The sequence below is a fragment of the Dipteris shenzhenensis genome, chromosome 21 (assembly GCF_047967505.1).
Source record: "Dipteris shenzhenensis isolate YYH24624 ecotype China chromosome 21, Dip_SZ_1.0, whole genome shotgun sequence".
NCBI lineage: Eukaryota > Viridiplantae > Streptophyta > Polypodiopsida > Gleicheniales > Dipteridaceae > Dipteris > Dipteris shenzhenensis.
Genome location: NC_141616.1, coordinates 48,454,338 through 48,471,869, shown reverse-complemented (window position 1 = coordinate 48,471,869; position 17,532 = coordinate 48,454,338). Strand labels below are relative to the sequence as shown.

Here is a 17,532-nt window from a genome sequence, read left to right as displayed (position 1 = left end):
TTCTCTATTGTATGCTTTCACATACACCCCACTCTCACATGGTATCAAATGTCGTGGTTGGCTAGGGACCAGGAGAGGGCAGAACTGACGCAGCTGTGAGGGAGTTGCTACGTAGACCCGGCTGCACTTCAACTGGAGCTCATAAGTGATCTGAGACAATAAGATCGGGCGGTTGTTCGGAGGTCAACCCGGGACTAGGAGAGCTTGGAGCTGGCGCAGTCGATGAAGATCTGAGGCATATCGAGATGCCGCTCTAGAGGACCTGGTTCAAGGGGACTTGCAGCAGGGGCCATAGGAGGCTGTTTGGAGCAGCTTGCCCAGGAAGTGGACAGCAAAGGGGTCGGTACAACAAGGCTGATGCAGGACTGGCTGTGTGATGTGGAATTTATCGGTGATTAAAGAGCTCCTCCAAGGCGATTTGAGGCAGGAAAGACAGGCGGCTGTTCGAAGCAGCTTGTCTAAGGTGTGGACAGCATGAGGGTCAGACTTCTGGTGCAGAAGGCTGCGAGGCTGCATCTTCCTCTTCTTTCCCACACCCCCATCCACCTTTCCCTGTCTTGTACTCCGCCTAGTGAGCTGTTTGTTGCTAGGAGCAGCAGCAGGGTGAGAGGTTTGGTATAGTTCCATGGGACTACAGTGTACGAGTAAGGAGGAGAAGCTTGATGGCACCAACTATGCCCACTTGAAACAAAATCTTAAGATTAGGTTTCTTCACAAGGGCTTATGGGAGATCATTCAGGGCTATGAATGGAAGCCCAAACGTCCCAAGTATCGATCGGGACACTGCCCAGGAAGATGCCTTCCAGAAGGAGCTAAAGGATTGGGATGAGTGTGACGCCAAGGCACATTCACCCTCAGTATGCACGAGCACGAAGGAGGTCTCTCCGGAAGTACAAACGCTGACTAGTGCATTTGAGGTATGGTCTTCGCACAAAGCAATTTATGGTTTGAAGCAGGCATCCTAGATATTGGTATGCCAAGAGACATACTCATCTTATTGGCCTCAGTTTTCAAGCAGTCCTACAGAGAGCACTCTATATGTACTATCTTGGCATTCAGTTTACTCATGTTGAGTTGGCTATTATGATTAGTCAGTCACAGCTCCTACACAGGTTCCAATTGAGGACTGTAAACCAATTTCAACACCCGTGGAGTTTGGTTTCCATTTCTCCTTGGATGATGGTGTTGAGCCTTTTGATTCCCAGTTGAGCAGATTCATGCATAGTCCTAGTACACAGCACTGGCAGGCCATGTAACATGTCTTTCGACACTTGAAAGGCACCCAAGGTTTGGGCCTTCTTTATGGTCACAACTTTTCACTTACTCTGCATGCATTTACATACAATGATCCAGTGTTTCATGCATGCACTCACTTTGAGGTATGTCAGAGAACAACCGTCAGTAGGGGATATTCACTTGTCTTATGTTCCGATGAAGTGCTTCCAAGACGCAAGTTTCAAGCTTTTCGGCAAGCTTTACACTTGATCCTATTTATTACATGATCCTGACATCGCTCTACTTCCATGGTTGCCATATCCTTTTGGATGAACATGTGCAACCATGGCATTAGTTCCAAGTATCTTTCAAATGTGTCCAGAGTATTTCACCCATACCATGGACGGTGGCTTGTTAGATTTAGTCTCTTGGTATGTCCTTGTAGGCTAGTTCTAGTTATTCTTGGGAATATTTAGTCCATGAAGTCAACACATGCCACTTAGTCAATGTATGACACTTGGGACTTACTCTTGATTTTTGGGCCACATATGGTCCGGCCACAAACCTAGATGCTTATCTTACTTCTCCTACCTAGTCCCTCATAGAGGGTTCCCATAGGCCATGGATTGTAGCATGCTATTGTTGCTTCGGTGGTTTCCAGAAAACCCCTCAGCAGAGACTCTAGACATGCCAGGAAGCCCAGCAGACCCAGAGACTTCAACACATTTCTTGGTGACCATCAACTCCAATCACAAGAGAACCAAAAAGGAAGCAAGTAAACCTTAGTGAGCACTGCGTATGAAAGAAAACTTGACTGGACAGAGTTCCCCTGCCCCAAGGACAAATCCTCCTTTGAGCTGTTGAAAACAAACTGCGAGGAGAACCACTCTACACAATATTAATTTGCACTGTACAACCAGCCCTAAATGGTGATGACATATGGCAAATGCGGTGGTAGATTATTCCATAAGTGAAAATGAGATAAAGTAACACTGGTAGACAGGGTGAACAGACTACAGTATTCCAAATATATTTATCAGAATTGTAGCCCTGGAGTGTCTAGGAGGCAAAGGATGGGTCCACTAGGTATCTGAATATTCTAGATTCTAAATTATAAATGCACAGAGGTCTTTGATATCAGATGCTTCGAGGTTGACATAAAAGAGATGATGGGACACAGCCTTTTGTCTACCTCTGTCCACATTTCCTCCAAGTAAAGCAGTTCTGCCCTGTAAGCAGGCCTTTACAGAGCAGAGTTTATAGAGGAAGAGGGAGAACAGAGCAGAGTATATAGAGAAGAGGAAGAACAGTCCCAAAACTACTTGGCTGTGGGTCTCAAGGCATCAGTAGAGTTCCGGCTCTTTTGGTCGCCCTTAATCAACAGTTTGATTAGGATTTGGGGATGCCCATGTCTGAGGCTACCCCAGGCCAGCATCAAAAAGTTGGCCCACTCTTTTCCTCCCACTCTTTTAGTCCTTTCAGGTCCTAAAATTGGCTCTGTTCCAATGCAACACATCAATATTGCCTTCGGCAGGAAACGAGGATTGGATTGACTCTATTTGCTACTCAAAATATATACTATATATGACTAAAGATGAATACATTGTCTCTTCAAATTTACAACCTTTCCAAGGTCTCGATGATCCAGTCACAATCTGCCTACATTCATCTAGCTCATTTCACAAGGAAAAAGTCAACATGATGGTCCAGTATACAAAGACGAGTATTGGCAGATCCCTGCATATCAGTCAATACTAAGAACAGTATCGATGTAAAAATAAGTGACTGTATTCCCCAAAATGACACACACGAGCCCATTGAAGCTAAATCTGATTCATCCCCACACTAGTTGAGAGGTCACCACTTGAAAGGGAGCAGGCGGGGGGTGCAGAAGGCCAATGCCTCACCTATAAGCCCCCAAACGAGGAGAGCTAAGGGGATTGACACCTACACACCTACACTATGTTGGGTGTAGATGCACCAGTAGGGGATGGACTAAGCTGCCATGTGGGCGGTAAGATGGCTGGCACATGGGCAGCAGAGGGAGATCCTTCTTGATGTGATTTTAGGGCATCCCATAGGGCCACCCTGGCCAGCACACATGACGCAGCAGCAGCCGTATGGGGTGCTGGATAGGCCTGGCTAGGCTTTCGAACAGGGCAGGGCAGACAGCCAGCATACGGTGCCTGCAGCAGACCTTATATAAGCCAGCACAAGGAGGCAACAGTAGTTCGGTAGACCTGTCTGCTGGTCGGCTTCATTTATAGACTGAGTCGGAAGTCAGTCTAGCCATTATTGAAACACATATCTGTTCGTTCTGGAACACAGTTTCACATAGCCCATCATTGTCACTACTAGATCCAAGCATCTCCCATCCCGACCTGGCAGCTTGAGTGGCTCTCTATTTCTTCATCATACCCTTCTCCCTCTGTTGGAAAGCATACCTGCACTTGTCTGGTACACAGCAAAGCTAAACACAACATGTAGATATAACAATGTCCTTGCAATCATCACCTAAGAGAGCAAGACCTCTCCTGACGAAGATTTTCCAGAGTACGACACTAAATGAACTTGCTTATAGACTGTGCAGAGCCTGGTGCAGGTCCATTGGTTGGGTGACTGGGTCCGCCAGTCAAGAGGGCTACCTAACCCTATAAAAGGCCCATTTGTGGGGGCTATTCTTAGTTCAATGTGGAGCAGTCCTCAACCTGTATTAGGTGCACACCTTGGGCAGTAAGGAGAGCAAAAGACTGTCAGGAGGGAGCAGCAAGCAGAGCTCAGCAGAAGCAGCTACTAAATCCTGTCAGAGAGGCATGCGCCAGTTTGAAGGAGACCTACAGTACACTGTTAGATCCTGTTGTGTACACATTTCTACATCTTTATGAGACTACCATCAGCTGTACATCTGCATATTCTTTAGTGTTCTCTATCTACCTCTTCTTCTATCATGTGGCAGTAACAACTAGCAGTAAATGCTTCCTTTTTATGTTCTTTCCATAAGAACATAAATATAAGTCCTTATAGAAAGGTTAAGAGCGAACTTCCAAAAGAACCCAGACTTGATGATCGAAAAAGAGCAGTGACTCCTATATGCGCAGTCAAAACTGAGTTATAAATACGAAAGTAGAGAGAGGAGATGTTGAGTACCCCAGTAAAGTCGTTGGTGATACCTCCACAGGTGGATTCTCCACATATTCTCAAAAATATAGGTCCATAAGGTGCCTCAAAGTAATCTAAATATTCATAGTATCTCTGCTGAAATTGGCGGCGGTCCTGCAAAACCACTGAAGGGATTCAGGAACCTTGACAATACACATTACTCGTTTTTGTCTTGTGCTAGCTTAATAGTCACAATAACTAGGTGCAGATATACATGTAAGTGTAGAAGTTAAAAGTACAGAAATACATATCATACAATTTCAAATCCTCCCTTTTGAGATATAGAAGCAGAAAAAATCCCAGAGTAATATATCAAGTCCCGATTATAAAGTAAGGTATCTTTCCAACTCTAAAAGAGGAGCGTATCTTTTTCTTTTTTTTCAAAGAAAGGAACCTTCTGTTAAAGCTTGAAAGACTTCATACAAGACCAGCCCCAAAGGTGCTGCGTATGGAAAAAGCCGCGAAAAGGCGGAAAGAAAAACCGGCCTGTTCCAAAGAAACCCAGCCCACTGCCTAGGGGATCTCTGGTACTAGGGCTAATAGCCAAGTGGGGGGACTATACAACCAGCGAATCCCTCGCGAATTGAAAATGTAAAAACTCATGCAAGCCAAGCCTTGCAGAATCGAGCGCGCCTCGCGACGACAGTCGCCCTAGAGCTTAGGGTTCCACGCTCCCAGGCGGAGCGGAGGGTGTAAATGATATCCTGCCGGATGGCGACCAAGGTAACCGAGGGTGGAACCGAATGCTCACCCATCACCAGAAAGCAGCGAGCAACCCAAATGTTCCACGCAGTGATACTAGCCACTACCTCCCGCACGCTGTCTCCCGAAGGAGAAAGAGCCAGGCTATCAGGAGGGACCGCCTCATGAAGCTCTATCCTCTGAATGCTCTAACCCTGTATCCGGTAAGCTGGGGAAATCTCATCAATCTGGAACGCGTGTCCTCCCTTAGTCAACCAGGCCACCATCCCCCAAGTGTAGTCCCTCTGAAGACTCTGCATACGGGTCATAATCCTGAGAACTCCTATCCAAATCCTCACTGTGCTACGATAGCTCTAGAGCCAGTGCGGGATAGTCTCCAGAAAAGCAACAGTGACACTGCCCCTCCACCCACATATGCTCCAACCACGGGCTGATGGGCAAGCCTCCGTGGGCGCCCAGCCCAAAGAAGTAGGATATCTTCCTCGGCCGCAAACTGGACCATAACCGTGTCCAAAACCTCGAACGGACATCCCGGGGCACACTTTGGGCCACCCAATGCCTCTCCATCTCAAGCCTCCTACCAATCTGTGTGGTGTAGGAAAAGAAGGGCACCTCGTCCACCTGCTCGGCAAGGTCGCCCCTGGAGGACCAAAACCACTATCCCGGATCCCACTGGACTTCCCTCAAGGGCCTACCCTCCCAAAGCCAAAGGCGCCATATAGGGGCATCTGGCTTTGAGATACTGGGAGGGTCAATGTGCCACTCCTTCCCCAAACGACCCACCACTCTGATCATCTGCCAGTGAATCCCATCAAGACTCCCATCCATCTCTCGGTCTCTCTCAGTGAGTGCATGGAGTAGAACTGCAAGTCCTACACAGAAAAAACCGGGCTGCATGCTGCCTCGTTGCATCATCATCCTCAAGGGAACACCAGTTCGAGAAAACTGGCCCAACCATCTGCTATCCATCCACATGCAAAGTCCCTCCCACCAAGACTCAGGGATAGCTAGGTCAATCTCTCTCATCCGCTGCCTTGCCCCTCGTAGATGTGCTACGGCGCCAAGCCTCGCCTCTGCCTCCATGGATAATCTGCTCCATCTATCAAAGGACCCAGCTGGTCCACTGTCCCACTGTGCCCAACCTATGTGAGTCTGTTGTTTGAGCATACGCCCCTCCTCATTTCGGATCTCTAGGTGCCAGACAAGACACTGACACTCGTACACCTCTCTACAATTGGGCTATGAGGCCCCATGCTAATCTCTACCACACCCTATGGAGGCTCCTCATCAAGGGGGAACCCTTCCCCGTAAGGGGGGCCTCTAAGAAGATCCATCTGTGTGAAAGCTGCCACTGCCCCCATTGCGTGCGGTGTTCCTGAGAAGCCCTCGCTGTAAGAGGAGCTTCCAAGGCTTTCCACCTGGTGTGAGGCCGCTAACAATCAAATTTTTTTTCCCCCAAAGAAAGGAACCTTCTATTAATGCTTGAAAGATTTCATACAAGACAGCAGCCCCGAGGGTGCTGAGAATGGAAAAAATCGAAAAAGGTTGAAAGAAAGAACCGGCCTATTCCAAAGAAACCCAGCTTACTGCCTAGGGGATCTCTGGTACTGGGGCTAGCAGCCAAGTGGGGGGACTATACAACCAGCGAATCCCTCGCGGGGTGAAGATGTAGAAAACTCCTACAAGCCAAGCCTTGCGGCAACAAGCACACCTCTCGATAGTCGCCCAACATACTATTCAGTAAATATCTCACACAGGGAGAGATCTGTGAGCCTTACGGAGGAGGAGGAAGGGCACTAGGTTGTGCGGTTGCAGGTGTGGCTCAGACAGTGGATGCTATTGGGGTCTCTCTTGCATGCTTTGGTTGGCTGGGGATATAGGATTGTCTAGTGATTGGATGCCATTCACCGTTTGAAGTTGAGCAGGGAATTACAGGGTGGGCTGGACGGGGAGTCTGTGGGCATTGGTTTGCCTGTGGTGCAGCTTCCCAGAGACCTTTGTAATCAGCCACTTGGCTTCAAATGACTGTTAAATAAATACCACAAGGGGCACCAACGTTTGGGGCCAATTGGTGTCCTTGTTTCTCAGTAGGAGCGCTCTAGCTCCCATGTGATTTGTTCTGTGGTGCATATTTACTTGTCAATTTACTGTGTATGTTCTAATTAAGTGGATCATACCACCCTTTACGTTGTTGAGGCTGGTTTCACTTACCTTCAAGCTCCACTTCCCGTGTACTCTTATCAGGACTCTGATTATGCAAATGCACACCAAGGGCATACCACAGCGGAAGACTGATAGATAAGCCTAGGACTTACACGAGGAAGTGTTTCACTACGGAATCAAACTTCTTAACTTGTGCGTACTTCACAACAATACATGCGTGTGCAACCCAATAACTAGACAGTGCATCCAAGACAAATACAAAAGCCAAAATTATATATTTCTATTGGACAGCCGGACACGATACAAAGAGATGTGAAGTCCTATGAAACCGTGGTCCTCCAATCTTACCAAAGCTCTCCTGCTATCTGCCTGGCACTACTAGATCCATGAACCTGTGTAATCCTCTAAGCTTTGTGTCCAGTGATCTCTCCACCTTACTGGCCGGGTAGTCAGCCTAGGTGAGCAGCTTCTCCAAGCTTACTCTGCAGCTCTCCAACCCACTTTTCTCCTCCTGGATATAGGCCCGGAAGTGGCTGATCTGCTGCTCCTTGCTGCTCTCTTAAGGCTATGCTTTATGGAGGACCAAAAGCCCCCTTATATAGGGGCTGAGTCCCTTCCAAAGTAGCCGACAGCCAGCCCCTAGTGGGCCGACTGGAATCCCCCCTACCAGCCGACTGGAGGGGGGCTCCATGAAAGCCCTACTGGGCCCTCATTTGCAGGCTTTCGCTGGCCTGCCTGGCCACGTGGCATCCAGCCACTTGAACAGGCTGTTCCAGCCCTGTTGTGTGCCCCAAATCCAGCCCATAGGCCTTCCATATCAAGCAATCCTGCCACGCCTTTTCCTACCTCTATTCTGCACCATGTCAGATCCTTTCCAAGTTTTGGGCCCCATAGATGCTCCAAAAACGCCCGTGCGGCCTGCTGTACCTGCCCGGAACCTTGCTGATTCCTCAGTGTGGACTACCTCTCGACATTGCCATGTCAGATCTGCCCTCCAAGGTGGCTTCCAACTGTTAGGTACCTCCTCTCTTTGTCTCGAGTTTCTGTGAGCACTCCAAAGGTGAAGGGCAGACTCAGCCATGACAAAGGCTAGCACTAAAGGAGAAGGCTAATCAAAAAGTAGTCCAAATTCTCTTCATCAACCTACAACTACTTGTGAAGACTACTCTTTTTTATTTTAGTCTCTCCCAAACGCCCATTTCTAAGCAGAGATGAGTAGAAAAGAAAGTTGACATGACAACGCATCACGTAATGAATCCACAATCCTTCTAGGAGTCCAAAATTCCTTGGACAACCTTCCAACTTGCATAAAAGAGTTACAGCTGTCTAAAAATTTCAGATTATTATTAATATTAAAAGCTGAAAAAAAAAAAAACAGATCTTTGGACTTTAAAATAAAATCAAAAAGCCAGTTACTACTGTCCAGGATAAAGGAAAGGCTAAGGTCGCTCTTGCTAGCAATGGTAATACTCAAATGCCCCCTGTAGCTCAACTAAAAGCAAAGGTTAAACTCCCGAATGAAGGCAACTCTTCCGCCTCATACATAGACAGGTGCATCCTCTAATAGGCACACCCCTGTTGAGAATTCTATTATGGGCACTACTAATGTTGATTGACTGCGAGCCGTACTCTATTCCCAGAAGATGAAGTTGCCCTCTTATTACCTCACCCTCAGCAGGATCATGCCTTGGATCTTGAGGTGGACATGCAATCTTGATCACTTTTTGGTGTGTTGTAGTATGTACATATCTATAAATCTGTAAATATCCTGCCATAAATAGTGTTTGACATATAATGTACAGGCGCTTTGTGACCTGTGAAAATGGAAGACTCAATGGGCATCTGTCAAGAGATTGCAGCCTGATATGGTGCCCTTGTAGGAGCATAATCAGCATGGTTATGTAAGCCAGCCTGAGCATTTTGCAAAATATTACATTTTCTATGCGCATGATAACTCCTTCTCTGGAGTGGTTCTTCTTGTGAAACATGCCCTTCAGCCAGTTGTGGCTTTTGATGGTCGTTGATAAAGTACACACACACATGTACGTACGTAGTGTATATATATATATATATATATATATATATATATATATATATATATATATATGTATATATGTATATCTATATATATATATATACATATATATACATATATATATATATGTATATATATACATATAATGTACAGGCGCTTTGTGACCTGTGAGAATGGAAGACTCAATGGGCATATGTCAAGAGATTGCAGCCTGATATGGTGCCCTTGTAGGAGCATAATCAGCATGGTTATGTAAGCCAGCCTGAGCATTTTGCGAAATATTACATTTTCTATGCGCGTGATAACTCCTTCTCTAGAGTGGTTCTTCTTGTGAAACATGCCCTTCAGCCAATTGTGGCTTTTAATACCGGGATGGTCATTGATAAAGTACACACACACATGTACGTACGTACGTATATATATGTATCTATATATATATAGATATGTATATATATACATATACATACATATATGTATGTATATGTATATATATACATATACATATATATATATATATATATCTATATGTATATATAGATATACATATATATATGTATACATACATACATACATACATACATACATACATATATATATATATATATATATATATATATATGTATATATATATATATATATATATATATGTATGTATGTATGTATGTATGTATGTATGTATGTATATGTATATGTATATGTATATGTATATGTATATATATATATATATATATATATATATATATATATATATGTATGTATATGTATAGATATATATATGTATACATACATACATACATACATACATACATACATATATATATATATATGTATAGATATATATATGTATATATATACATACTTTATGTATTATATATCATATAGTATGTATACATACATATGTATATATATATATATAATATGTATACACCTACATATATTTATATGTATGTATACATATATATGTATGTATATACATATAAGTGTATGTATACATATATATATGTATACATACATATATATTATTATATATATATGTATGTATATATAATATATATATATGTATGTATACATGTATGTATGTATATATGTATGTATGTATGTATATATATATATATATGTATGTATATATATATATATGTATGTATATGTATAGATATATATATGTACACACACACACACACACACACAACACACACACACACATATATATATGTATGTGTATACATATGTATACATATATATATGTATATATATATGTATACATATGTGTATATATATATATATATATATATATATATATGTATATATGTATATATGTCTATCTATGTATATATGTATATCTATGTATATATGTGTATATATGTATATCTATGTATATATGTGTATATATGTATATCTATGTATATGTATATATCTATATATATATATGTATGTACATATATACACACACACATATATATATATGTGTGCATATATATACATATATATATATATATGTATATGTATATAATAAAAGCAAGTTGGATATATCATCAATACATATATGTATAAAAGCAGGTGTATGCTGATGATTCCTTTTTCTTGCCCCAAAATACGGAAAGGGAACGTTCATGCCTCATGCATGCATTATCCTTATATGGGATGGAAGCTAGTCTATAAGTAGAATTCTATGCTTCTTCCGCTCCATGTGAAAGATTGGCATCACATTTTATGACTGGGGGACATAGTTTTACCAACATAGCTAGTATGTCATCTTGGTTACCCTTTGGATTGGTCAGTCACTTGTCGTCAACAAATGGACTATGTGCGTGATAAGCTGAAGGAAAAACTAGGATACTTGAAGTTGGCTACCTAGCCATTACATGTCCGCTTTTGCATAGTCCAATCAATTCTAGTTTCCTATATCCAGTTTTCTTTGCCCTTGATTGTGTTTGCCAAGCAGTATATGTCTTGTTTCATGTCTAATATCATGGAGCTTTTTTGGCAGTCTCGTTATAAACGTAAAGTCCTCAGGCTACTTCCATGGGGGTTTGAATATTCTCAATATTCATAAGCATGTTTTAGCTCACAAGGGGAAAATGATGTTGCAATTCATGCAAGGAGATCAGCCATGGGTATACATGATGCGACATTTGAATATGCACTTGTCTTCTACAGCCTTCGATCGCGTGGTGGCCCGCCCAGGTCACGTTGATGGCACGGTCAAGGGATGCCCTTTTGTCACTCACTTGCTTTCTGATTGGAAGCATATACTCTCTCACCTTAAATGGAATAGTTGGGATACTCTTGCAGGAAACTCCTTGTGGGTTGCTTCATTGGTCTAAGGTGTTCACACCTCTGTTGGCTTTGCGAAAACCCGCCGTTCTTATTTTCTTGTGGCGAGTCTTGCTTCGCGTGTTCTTCCATTGGGATAAATATCGTGTCGTCGACATATTGCTCCTGCCACTTGTCGCCGATGTCTGTCTTTGTAGAAGTCTTTACTTCATCTATTCTAGCATTGCCTTGAATCCCTTGAGCAGTGTCTTCAAGCTCGTTTACCTAGTGCTCGCTTTGGCCTGCAATTCTAGCTGTTTAGTTTGCATCCTATCACGCAAGTTTACTTGTATTCGTTATTAGGCACTCTGGACTCTGTGGAAGGCCCACAAAGATCGTGTCTTTGGTGATCCATCCTTGGGTAAGTATCAATTCTTCCAGGCATCCCTACGGAAATCATTCTTTGAATGTTTACATGCACAAGATCTTGATTATCTTGCATTCTCATCATATAATGACATCTTCTGATGTTTGTATCTGGATGTCCCATTCCAAAGGACAAATGGCGTTCATCCCAAAAATTAAAGAAAAGTGTGTGTGAATACTTATGCGTGTGTATATGTACAATGTGCTACAATTGGCATCGAAACAAAATTCTTTTCTTTTTTTTTTCAAAATCTCGACCTTTTTCCCTTTCTCACGACCCATATTTCTACCTAGGTATTGCTTTCAAAATGTCTCCTTTGTGCAGAGCATATAGCTCAAGCAGTTGGGCGTTTGCCCACTTCAGCTGGTTGCCCGCATTCAAATCCCTTGGGATGCCACCTACTTCCTATCAGCGTAGGCCACAAGCAGATGTGCCCCTCGTAGATGGCCATGTGTGTGAGTGGGAAAGGGGGAAGAGGAGGGGAAGGGGGGGCGGGGGGGGGGATGTCTCCTATGTGCCTCCAAGGCTTTGGCCTAGGAGCCTAGCCTGTACGCTCTCAAGAGAGCGGTATTTGGCAGCTACACTCAACGAATGTTGTTCGAACAAAGCTATGTGGGTCTTCCGTGAGAATTTCAGTACTAGGAGAATTGGCACCAGCTAAAAGCATTTAAAAAACGGCGAAGTTTCACTCTGTTTTTATGATTCCGGGCTAGAATTCTGGGTAATTTAGAGTAACAACCCATAAACCTATACGTTTTGAGGTGCTGATTGGGAGGCTCGTCTGTATTTTGAGGTATTTTGAGGTGATGATTGGGAGGGTCTTTAAGCACTCAGGATTTTAAACCCGAGCTGCCTCCGTCCAAGATTTGCACGTAAACCCAATATGCCCCAAGTGTTCATTAAAGACCCGATACAGTGCCTGACGGTTTCTAAGCTGCCGTCGCAGCTGACCACAAAACGACGAAGGGGGAAGCCTTGGGATGCTTCAATTGAGATTAGAACCACGCCTATTGTATTAGACCATAAATGGACTGCCTCATATTGCTATAGTCGGAAGTCAGCGGCCCGATAAAGCACGCTTCCTTTAAGAGTAGGCGAAGAATTGAAGATAAAAAGGCAATGGAATGCGTGGCCCGATAGAACCCACCTACTTAAAGAATACTGGAGATGAAGAATAGGCAGAATTGATCCAGACGAACTGCTCTCGAAAGCGCAGTCGAGTTGGATCCACGTGTACCGGCAGAGTGCTCGATAAAGCATTGCGAAGCTTACGAGTTTCATCAAACAGAGAGAAAAGACCCAATAAGATCCAAAACACTAGCTAGACAGGAACTTGGAAGCTTAATTTAGAGAATCCTGGTCCTCATAAAGGTTGACGGGGAGCAAGGCGTGACAGAAATTTTCGATCTTTTCAGCTGGAGAGTTACCTCCGAATGGTAATACCCACCAGAGGTGTGAAATGATCGATGCGCTGAGACATCCATTTGGCGTCCTGGGTGAGGTATTGGCTGCTGGAGCCAATGTTAGCATTGAAGAACGGGGAGAGGGCAAAAGCAAACAGAGAGTGAAGCAGGAGCAGCAGCAACGCAAGGACACCACCACAATCCATCGATATGTTCATCATCACGAAGTATTGACTATTACTTGTCGGCCTGCTTCTGCATTTAACGCACGTGGAGCAAACCGTCCTTTTCCTCACAATGCTATTCTAAACCCACTTTTTACGGTAGGCAGCCTAGAGGGAAGTTTTTGTTTTCTGAGCTCTCATGTAACCATGTGTCATAATCTGATGACGTTGATCTTCCTGAAAATCTAGTGGTGAGAATCATCTTGATTTTTTACGATAAACTTGGAGGACTTATTATCTTGATTTTTTGTTTGCTTTTCGACTGCCTTGATGATATCGATGGTAGACTGGAGAAGTGTTCGAGTGACAGTTCGATCCTCATACAAGTTGGTTGCAAGAACTAACTGAGCAATGATTATACGAATAGTATGACTTGGAGAAGGCTTTTGGGATTTGGGGGAAAGAGATGGTCTATCGAGGACGACGAAATGAAGAGATGGTGTATGGAAAGGTGCAGAGTCTACCCAAAAGTTCTTCATCAACCGCCAGCAATCAAAGAAGTTGATGCTAAATCCTTGTCCCCCAGCAAAATCAGAGCTTCGTAAGCTCAAATCTCAGTGCACCCTCTACAGAGCTACTTAAATCTTTCTCTCAATAGCTTTTGCATTGTGTATATCTTGCAGATCCCTTTGACATCTTGCATGAAATTTTGTATACACATCGTCAATGCAGAACTTGGTAGCTATCAAAATGTCCTCAAGAAAAAGTGTTGGACCGAACAACGTAGGCATGCTAATTCTCTTCCTATACCGCGATTGAGGCCACGTAGCTCTTGTCGCAGGCGCATCCACACTAAGTGAATTCTTGGCACCAAAAAATCCATCGTCGATCTGCAAGGACTGGAGGTTCAGTTTCCTCGTGAGAGCATGACTCCAATTCACACCGCCTGCAGTTAGCACCAGAGACATGTCTATTGCAAATTGGATTGCTTCCAAACGTTCGCAAATAGATTAGCCGACTCCCTGCTGGTTGATGTTTGCGAGGATGGGCACAAATAGGTGGACATATTTTTGCCAAAATGCGACTCTTGCAAGGTGTGTAGGATCAAGGGGGGGTCCAAAGTGGGTAATCTCAGCATGCAATTTGTCCATGGAGGGCTATGATCTATGTCTATGTGAAGGCTTGGAGGATGAAGAGATGGGAGAAGTAGGGGAGAGAAACTATAAACGATGAAGCTGTGAGAGAACTGAGATGGGTCTTGTGGAGAGAGCCAACGTACGTGTTTGCAATGGAGAAGCTGCCACAAGCACAGGGAGGACATGAGGCACAAAAACTCAAATAGAGAGAGAGAGAGAGAGAGGCGAAAGACAACTTTAACTCATCACGATAACATGAAAGAAGAAGGATCACAACTTGACACAATTTTCGAAGGGTGGTAAGAATAAGGATTGCCTAATTGCCAAAGTCACCAGTGGTGTTGTGGCAATAGGCATTGCTTGGAGCGTTTACAACACGTTTGCTAACAGGAAGGAAAAATTGCGATCAATGTTCTCCTTGGCTTGCAGGTCCCCAAATTTTGGCACTTCAATGGCTAAGAGCAGCAGCAAGTAGAGAGGCCATGTAAATATATAAAGAAGCAGGAAAGGCCAAGCTGAGCTACCAAAATAAATTAAATGGCCTCACAATGTTTTTACGCTGGAAGGTCCTACATCTTCTAAGATTCATAGCTGCTTATTGTACATATAAGAACTTGTTTTCACTATGCTCTCGTACTCGAACAAATTAGAGAATGAAATTGTCATAGGGAGAAGAGTCGAACAAATCAGCAACTACAGAGGTGTTGTAGAGGGCCCATTCTAATCTTGATATTGCATATGGTTGTTTAGAGGCTTGACGATTTGCTAACCACCACGCGATGCCTTCTTGGAGGCTTACAAATCCACGGTGCAATAGAATGCCTCGGCAAGGAAGGGAGTGAAGAGAAGAAGCTAGGAAAGGGAAGACTGGTGCTTAAGAGTCGAGGCCTATAAGGTCATGACTCCGAAATCGCGGGCTAAGCAAGATCCTCGAGGACAAAAGGCGTACTCTGAAATCCCATTTTGTTCGAAAAGAATCCGGCATAGATTATCCTTGCTTTTTTTCTAGATTATCCTTTACTTTTGGAAGAACTTTTAATTCCTTCATTGGACGGACATAGATATCCAGTGTTACATCAATCCGGATGCTGCAAGTGGATTCAAAGCCTGCAAGTTTCATTGATGGGCTGGTGGAGGAAACTCGAGCTCAAAGCTCAACAAAGAGATAGGAGGAAGGGAACTTGCAATGGACTTATGACGTTCGACTACGATTACGACTATTGATACTCAGGTAATATGCCAACACCTTATCCATTCATGAGACTTATTCTTGGCGCTAATATTCTCGACATTTATATTATTAGCACTTATATTCTCGATGCACAGGGAAGGGCCTGTTCCCTTGGATTATAACTCTTTGGGGAAGGAAGCACGCCGCCTCCCCGCACGCTGTGTGGTTATAATAATTATATATTATATATTATCATACAAATATTTTGAATTACTGGTCCATTCAAAATTGCTTCTTTTCAATCTAAATTCTTACAACATTCCTCTCTTTTGATGCATGTTTTCGATGCAAGGGAGCAAGGAAATCCAAGCTAGATGCAAGATCAAAAGATATGGACACCTTTATTCATATGATTGTAGTCCATGTGACAATATTGCAATGAGGATTAGTTATGAGCTCTTTTGAATCAATTTATTCATGTATTTGTTGGGCTTCAACTCCCAAGATGGACAAACAATATGGCCAAGTCAATAAAAAATCACCACCCCTGACACTTGCAGGGAGGATCGGGTCCTAACGGACCCTGCATCGTGTCTCATGTCCACATTTTTACTCATTCGCCTTTTTCCTTTAAAAAGTTGATAAAAAGTTAGGATTCAAGTTCAATTTTGAGTTATGAGTAATGTGCTCCACGATGGAAAGGCTGCCTACCGCAACCTAGTTTTGGCCTGCCATGAGTGAAGGCTGTGTTCTCCAGGAAGGGCTTCCTCCGCCTCCTGCTAGTGTGACTATTGTGAAGAGCCAAATTTGCTGAAGATACCAGTCAACAAGCTAGGTCAACCACATCCACAGAGCTCTAGGCCTATTAGGATCTTCGTTGGAGCATGCAGATCCGCAAACAACGAGGAGTTTGGTTGGGATACAAAGACCCAAGTCATGAGCTTTGCTAAACCATTGGTGGATGTACTTGTGGAATGAATGTCAACCGCCAAATTTGATAGATAGGCATGCCATTTTCTCTAAGTTTAGGGATGCAAGCAATGTGCACGGCTGGGATTTCGGCAGCTCAGCAAACTTGTAGGTCATTTCTTTATGGCCTTTGAAGAATTTGCAAGTCGTTAGGCAGTGCATTATTTGCATGAAGCTGATTTAGGCCGCTATGTTAGACCATCCACTGGTGTTGTGCAAGGAATTCTGCATAGTGCCACGATATTGCCTCCAAGAGAATCGGCGCTCCTTGTGTCAGTATCAGCTAGAGAATATGGAAGATCTAGCTTTGATTGTTCAAATTTATCTCTCATGCATCCTTTCCTCAGGAAACTCGTCATCACGGCCATCTATAAAACGACGGAGATTGGTTGTGAACGACCCATCTTGTGAGAGTGTGCTCTATTTCATTAGCTTTTGATATGGCTAGTTGTGAGGGTGTTGGAGAATCGGCTTGTGAGTACCAGATAGGAGAAGGACCTCTTGATGCAGTAGAAGGCTCTCCGCAGTCCATGGACACCGAAAATAATACCTTCCAAAAGGGTGTTGTGTCATTCCATTTATTCTTCTGAATTCAATATTCGATTCGTCCTTCGAATTCACTTGCAAGGTTCATATCTCTGATTTCAATGTCTTGCAGAAATGCTAAAATGAGTTCGCGAGAAGAGTGTGCTTGATATCGTGACAACACAATGTCTACGGTGAAAGGTATTGTCA

At 43.5% G+C, this 17,532-nt stretch overlaps 1 protein-coding gene across 1 annotated transcript in view; it reads right to left on the bottom strand.

Annotated features, from left to right (window-relative positions):
* Positions 1-16,651, bottom strand: part of LOC147888980 (putative serine protease EDA2) — a 144,682-nt gene extending 128,031 nt beyond the window's left edge. The window contains exons 1-3 of the mRNA XM_087392576.1: positions 16,546-16,651; positions 13,402-13,671; positions 4,363-4,488 (exon numbers count right to left, since the gene is read on the bottom strand). Of these exons, the coding sequence (XP_087248702.1) occupies positions 4,363-4,488; positions 13,402-13,578 (303 nt within the window). The 5' untranslated portion in view covers positions 13,579-13,671; positions 16,546-16,651. The remainder of the gene's footprint in view (positions 1-4,362; positions 4,489-13,401; positions 13,672-16,545) is intronic.
* Between the last annotated feature and the right edge of the window lie 881 nt (positions 16,652-17,532).